The sequence below is a fragment of the Etheostoma spectabile genome, chromosome 13 (assembly GCF_008692095.1).
Source record: "Etheostoma spectabile isolate EspeVRDwgs_2016 chromosome 13, UIUC_Espe_1.0, whole genome shotgun sequence".
Lineage (NCBI taxonomy): Eukaryota > Metazoa > Chordata > Actinopteri > Perciformes > Percidae > Etheostoma > Etheostoma spectabile.
In genome coordinates this window covers 4,637,833-4,644,625 of record NC_045745.1, presented here as the reverse complement: position 1 = coordinate 4,644,625, position 6,793 = coordinate 4,637,833, and the positions used below count along the sequence as shown (strand labels likewise).

At 40.0% G+C, this 6,793-nt stretch overlaps 1 protein-coding gene across 1 annotated transcript in view; it reads right to left on the bottom strand.

Moving 5' to 3' along the window:
• Positions 1-307: 307 nt before the first annotated feature.
• si:ch211-283g2.1 (sodium- and chloride-dependent GABA transporter ine) overlaps positions 308-6,793 on the bottom strand; it is a 7,916-nt gene continuing 1,430 nt past the window's right edge. The window contains exons 4-13 of the mRNA XM_032533813.1: positions 4,862-4,994; positions 4,646-4,780; positions 4,392-4,495; positions 4,169-4,293; positions 3,218-3,330; positions 2,979-3,119; positions 2,775-2,874; positions 2,170-2,270; positions 1,892-2,059; positions 308-1,790 (exon numbers count right to left, since the gene is read on the bottom strand). Of these exons, the coding sequence (XP_032389704.1) occupies positions 1,638-1,790; positions 1,892-2,059; positions 2,170-2,270; positions 2,775-2,874; positions 2,979-3,119; positions 3,218-3,330; positions 4,169-4,293; positions 4,392-4,495; positions 4,646-4,780; positions 4,862-4,994 (1,273 nt within the window). The 3' untranslated portion in view covers positions 308-1,637. The remainder of the gene's footprint in view (positions 1,791-1,891; positions 2,060-2,169; positions 2,271-2,774; positions 2,875-2,978; positions 3,120-3,217; positions 3,331-4,168; positions 4,294-4,391; positions 4,496-4,645; positions 4,781-4,861; positions 4,995-6,793) is intronic.

Below are 6,793 nucleotides of genomic sequence, written 5' to 3'. Positions count from 1 at the left end.
CAAATCAACTACAGCTGTGTTGGCTCTGCAAGGACATGGTCGAAGAGGGCTGGAGCCTTAAGGAGGCTATGCGAGGAAATGAAGGGCGTGGGCTTTGTGAACCACTACAAAAATACTACTGAATGCAGCCACCTGGTGTTTGTGAATTGTCGGGCCCAGTCCTGAACTGAGCTGACTCCAAAACTACAGTAGGAACAAATAACAAAGAAGAGAGTTGCTGCTCTGCTATGTGGTCATCTCCACGGCCATCACATCAGAAGGAAGAGGACGCCATTGATTGCACATGTTTTCCTTTGTTTTGTTTTCCTAGGTCATATGACATATCTTTTTGAAATTGAATGGAAGGATTAATTGATGTTTGTATGAATGACCTTTTCTTGTTTAATTTTTGTTTTATAAATATTTAAACTTTTGATTCTAGATAGAAGTGGTCTCATACTCACTAACCATAGACAATACGACGTTCTACTGACTGTAACTAACTATCAACAGTCGGTCCATCCTCACACCTTTACTCACCGTATGTTCTCACACACACACATCCAGTTACCCTTGTTTGCATCTATCCAGGTTTCAACTCCATTGTAGGAATCAGGATAAGGACAGGGACCCTTGTTTGTTAAGCACATGGGTTTCTACTATCCACCTTTTGGCCTGTGTAATTGCACTTTTGGATTCATTTAAGAGGAATTATAAGAAGGAAACACTGGCAACTTATATAGGAGAAGAAACTAACTCTGTGTACATGTATACCCTAGAAATGTGTACATTTTCAATGGAGGTTTCTCCTTATTAAATGAAGAAATAAAAACAATTGCCCACAAGCAGGTTATGGTCTTTGTATGTTCACCAGACGGATTGTTACGGTCCACCTGTCAGTGCAGAAATAAGACACAAGCTGTGGATTTTGTGACAGGTTTTTATTACACATTACATGACATAGAATGGCATGACCCATGTACTCCTCAGTTTACCACCAGCATATATCATTTTTATCAGCGGGGCCCTGTTCCATTTGACCTAATAAATGAGCTAGCCACAATGAATTAGTCCAGTGGTTTATACTTTAAAGGGAAGTGGTTCAACACAAAAGTTCAGCTGTATGAACTGTAAATGTTCAATTGTGGCATTATTTTGTCATTTTATTGGCTTAAATGTATGTAATAATCTGAGTACAATACCTGACCTGAGATTTATCAACACTCATACTTGCATCAACAGACATGGCCAAAAGATGGCACCCTTAGCAAAGTAAAATCCACAAATTAGGGGCGGGAAATGTGTGTGAAGTGCTGAGTGCCACTCCTTTTGTCGTTGCTGTCACAACAGAGGAAGTGTTGCTCTGGATATTTCAGATGTACGCAACCAGAACAGATTCCAAACACTGTCTTTCCACAACATCTTTGTCACATAAAAATTCCGCAAAACTGTAAGACTTTGACAACAAATTGAATTAGCAGGCTCACAAAAATGGCCATTTAAATTTATCTGCATGGCAGATATGCAGAAACATTCTCACAATCATGTGAATCATTTTTGTAGTATACTTCTCTTTGACTTGCCAGAAGTTTGTTGAAGATTTAAAACCAATGCAAACAGGAATTTGTGAATAAGTTGAGCTGCCACTCTTGGTGATGTCACAGGTTTGTCTGAATAGGAGGTTTTTCGGGTAGATGGATGTTGGAGCTGATGACAGCTATGCCGGGGTATGCGTCTGCGCCCCCCCTCTCATAATACGGCATCTTTGACATTCCACCCGGGGTGCGTGGTGTGACCGACAGCTTCAGTTTCTGAAGGAAAAATTGACGAGTAAACATGACGTAGCAACATTTGCTACCTGCAATATCTAGGGTGGGATGAAGAAAAAAAAACTGTGTCAAATGTGTGTCACCTGTATGAGCGAGCCAGGTAGCACCCACAATGTATGCGCGGCACCCAAAGGAATCCATATGATGGAGCCCATGGCAATGACCCAGCCGACCCCCTGAGCCCATGGAGGGAAGACATAGTCCCCATAGCGGGCTGGTTTGAACTGGATGATGGAGAAAATCAGGATGACCTGCCGCAAGAAGAAACATGTAACGTCACTAGTTGATGGATCCCAGTTTGGCTTTAGGGGGGAAATTATGATTTGGAAATCATGTCGATAAGAAACGCTTACAGACTTACAGTGATCAGCACCGGAGCAATTACTAGCCAACACACTCTGAAGAAGATGTTTGCTCTTTTTCCAGTCATCTCCTCTAGGTTGTCTGAAAGTCGATTTACACCTGTGCATGGAAACTTCAGTAAACAGCCACGCTTATTTCATTTGCATGTTGACAGAATTTCACAGCATTTGGCAACAAGAGTGAAAGTTATATATAGCCTAAAGGTGTTAAGATGTGTCTACTTTGGGGGTAAATTACATTAACTCTCATGTTGTCCTTGGGCTAAATTGTTTTCCTATATCGATGTTATATGTTATATGTTATATTGTAATGTTACTATCCAAAATAACATGACTGATTCCTCACAACGCTCTTTGGCAAGTACAAATCTCTACTTTCATTCATTTTGGGGCGTCTTATTCAATTTTATAGCATTTAAAAAATACAATTAAAGTGGTTTTGAAATCATGTTGAGTAAAAGTTGACATTTTCCAGTCTGTGATTATCCATCAACATCCATTCCTTTAATTTTAGTCAAAACAATTCCTAATTTCTGCTTTTCTAACTCAAACATTAGGGTTTAATGAAAAAAAAAAAAAAAGACCACTGAACCCGTTTGCTCACCATAACACCAACAGATGGCTATGACCTCAAAGACTGCCAGAAACATGATGGACACTATGGCAGTGTAATGGTCCATGAGCTGGAACACATAGATACCCACCTGAAAAGAGACACACTCTTTAGAATGGCAGGGAAGTGAGACTAATGATTTTACTATCTGGTTACACTTTGTCTAAAGTCCCTCCAATAAATGACTATCTGTACCTGCATGACGCAAGGAATTCCCAGAAGGCACGCTGCAACACAAACCGCAAAAACAAACAGCTCCTTCCGCTTGAAAATTTTAATTAGATGTAGATAGAACTCATCCATGAGACTGGTCACCATCACTTCAACCATTGCAAACTGGCAAACAAACAAACAAAAAAGAACAAATCCTGAGTCAGTGTAGGTCTGTAGGATTGCAGCAATCATCACTGAAGTTGTAATTCCCCATTAACTACCTCACTGTCCAGACCAAGGCAAAGCAGCATGAAGAAGAACATCACAGCCCAGAGCTGAGCCACCGGCATGTTGGCAAAGGCTTGTGGGTAAAGAACAAAAACAAGTCCTGGACCTGGACACACAAGCACACAAGATGTCAGTGTATAGCACTGCTGATGGAAAAAAACATGTTAGGACCTTTCAAAGTAGTAAAACTGACATAAAAATATGAAAATTCTCATGAATTATATTGGACTCAGAGCAATAGACGGAGAATTTATCAACATCTCTAGCATGACTCAGTGAGAGTTGACTGCAAATAAATAAAAGTTTGAAATCAAAATGTATCTTTGTTAATAAAATGAGTGGGAAGTTTATTGCTAGACATGCATTTGAAAGAAGCATACTAGTGGTGTGTATAAATATGTAAGTATACTATATAAGGATACTGATTTACAACCCTACAAACCCTCACAAAGGCAAAATATGTTTTATTAAAATCATTTATATGAGTAATTATCCGGTCATACTCACAGTATTATTGGGAAAAAAAAAGGCTACAAGCCAGGGCTGTAGTACTCAAGTCTGGACTTGGACTTGAGTCCGGACTTGAGACCGTTTTTCTATGGACTCTGACTTGTCTCAGTCTCAGCCACTGGTCTTGCCCAATATGGCATTTGGTCTGGACCAAGTCCAGGTGTCCTTATTATGTTGATAATAATATTGGAGGGAAAGTGAAACCCAAAATGATTGTCTTGATACTGTCATGCATAAGACCTTTAGTCTGTCCTGGACTCGGTCTTGACTCTGACTGGAACCTTTTTAGACTCGGTCTTGACTTGGACTCGATCAGTCCTGGTCTTGGACTTGTCTTGGACTCGACTAAGGTGGTCTTGACTACGGCCCTGCTACAAGCCAAAATAATAAAAAAAAAAGAATTATATAAAACTAATCTCCCTTTGTCTTCTTACCATCCACAGCCAGATCAGTGACAGGGACGCCCTGCAGGTAAGACATGTATCCAAAAGCAGAGAAAATGACAAAGCCTGCCAGGATGCTGGTGAGGGAATTGATGATGGCTATAGTCAGGGTGTCCCTGCCGGGGAAAGAAGATGTTTTTTAATATCACTTTCTTACTGCCCAGTGATCTTTAACAATGAGGAAACTGAGTGGATGAGGATTTTGTCAGATTACTTCAAAACGTTGTTGTTAAAGGAGTTGTAGCTGGACATGGCCATGAGGGAACCGAAACCAATCCCGATGGAGTTAAAGATCTGAGCGGCAGCATTCACCCACACCTGCAACACAGAGGGACGATCACCCAAAACCAGTACCAAGTTCCAATACCCATTCCAACACGAATACTAGTATAAATCTACTTAACTGCTCTCATATGTCAGACAGAAGCTATTTCCAGTTCCTCGTCTCCTCTGTTCCTTCCTTCTTACCTCCACTGAGAGCAGCTTGCCCCATTCCGGCACAATGAAGAAGGTTATTCCATCTAATGCTCCAGGAAGCTGCGCATTATTGATCAGCAGTGCAATCAGGATGACATACGGGAATAGAGCGGTAAAGTACACCACCTGCAAACAGAGACAAACAATGGTTGTTATCCACTGTCGGCCTCCTTGTCTCTGTCTTCATTTCCCGCTCTTTTCACACACCTTGCCTGTTGATTTCACCCCCTTAAAGATGCAAAAGTAAATGAGGATCCAAGCCAGAAAGAGAAGGAGTAAAAGCTCCCAGCGGACCACTCCTGTTTCATCTACTCCACTAGTCTGCTCCAGCATCTTATATCTTCAAAGAAGAGAAAAAGTAGTAATTAATACTACATGACGATTACATTCTACATTGATTCTGACATAATTACTTTTAAACTGAACACACTATAGTCATTCAAAAACACACAGCTCCTATTTATTTATATTGTATTGAATATGACTGTAGAGAACTGGCAATAGCTACATCTGAGCCCTGTTTGTTTGTTTATCTGTTTAATTTGAAAATGTAAATAAAATATGGAAAAAAACGAAGAAAAAAAAAACACACAGCTCCTCAGTTTACAGTAAGGTGGACAGTTGGCAGGGAAAACGCTTACATGGTGTCCCTCAGGGGTCCATTCTGGTGATTTTAATGTTTCTGGTTGTTCTGTCATCATCCTCTGACCGCCACTGATCAGTGACCATTTTTATATACCAAATACTATCTTTGCGCCCTGTAAGTATTTTTCTACTCTTCCAGTTTGTATTTCACACGATTACATACTGTATATTAACTTATTGTGACCTAAAGTGCGAAATCCCTATTTCAATATATATTTGCGGTTTTAGGGGTGGAAGTGTTTCATAAAAAACTGGTTGGGGTTTACACTGCAGAGAGGACTACCAGTACCCTACATATTATAAACAGTTCATGTTCACACATTAAGATAAAAAGGCTGTATTTATCTTTGCCTGCCCAACCCTGCATGTGATATCATAAAATCACAATTGAGAAGTGACAGGTCACTGGTTAAAGCTGATGCTTTCCAGCACCAAAAAAATGTCTGTTCCCACGGTTTTATCCACAATCAAAGACTTTGTAGACTTTAAATCAAGTGTGACTGGGATCATGACGTGTTTTTCTTCAAAAGTCGCTCTTTAACTGCCGACCAAACAAGCTTTCCTTTTGATAAATTAATAAGTTCCCAAACACTCGCTGTGCAGTTGCATTCACTACAATTCAGTAAAATAAGTTGCTTCTCTGGCACATCCTCCCAACCAATGTTTAACCAGAACTCCCAATGCATTCCCACATGTATTCACTGACTGAACAAGTCAATGAGTAAATCAGAATGTGATGTTTCACTCCGCTGTCTAAACAGAAAGAGATCCCCAATGAATAATGTAGCTTCGTTTTGAAATCTTAAGCATAATAAAGCTGCATATTGAAAGTTAATCCAAATTCTTCTTCCACATTAGAACCCGAAGACCCAAAATATGTTTGAAACTGCTGCAGAAGAAAGCTATGAATAGTTGATAGATAGAAAACTTAACATTAGACCAGAGATACAGTTAACTTTCCCCACACTTCCTAATCTGTTTGCCAAACTGTTATCCCTACCCTTCACTTGGACTGATATCCCTCACAGGACTTTGATTGATCATATGTTGTGCACTAAAACAATCACTTCATAATCACCAGCGTTAGAGGTGCGTGAGCAGCACAGCCTGTTGTCACGCTGCAGGAATCTGGTAATACTGCTATGATCTAATCGTTACACTATGAACACTAGCCCACTGTGTCAGGATCGATCCCTGTGCAATAACCCTGAAACACCAAGCATCCACCTTTCAAGTAAATTATATATTTAATAGTGTATCTTTTAAATACACACTGTGTATTCCTTAAGATATAAAAGCAACCTGTTACATTAAAGCCCCTTTTTTCAGTTATTTTGGCTGATTAGACCTCTGCTCAGGTTGAAGGTGGGCCCGAGTTTAGATGGGAATTCGTGAGGTCATAAATCTTTGTCCACTAATAAAAATGACAAAGGTGTCATTTGCCCTAACAGGTGCAACAAAGCTTACAGAATGATGTCAATCAATGGGTCTGAA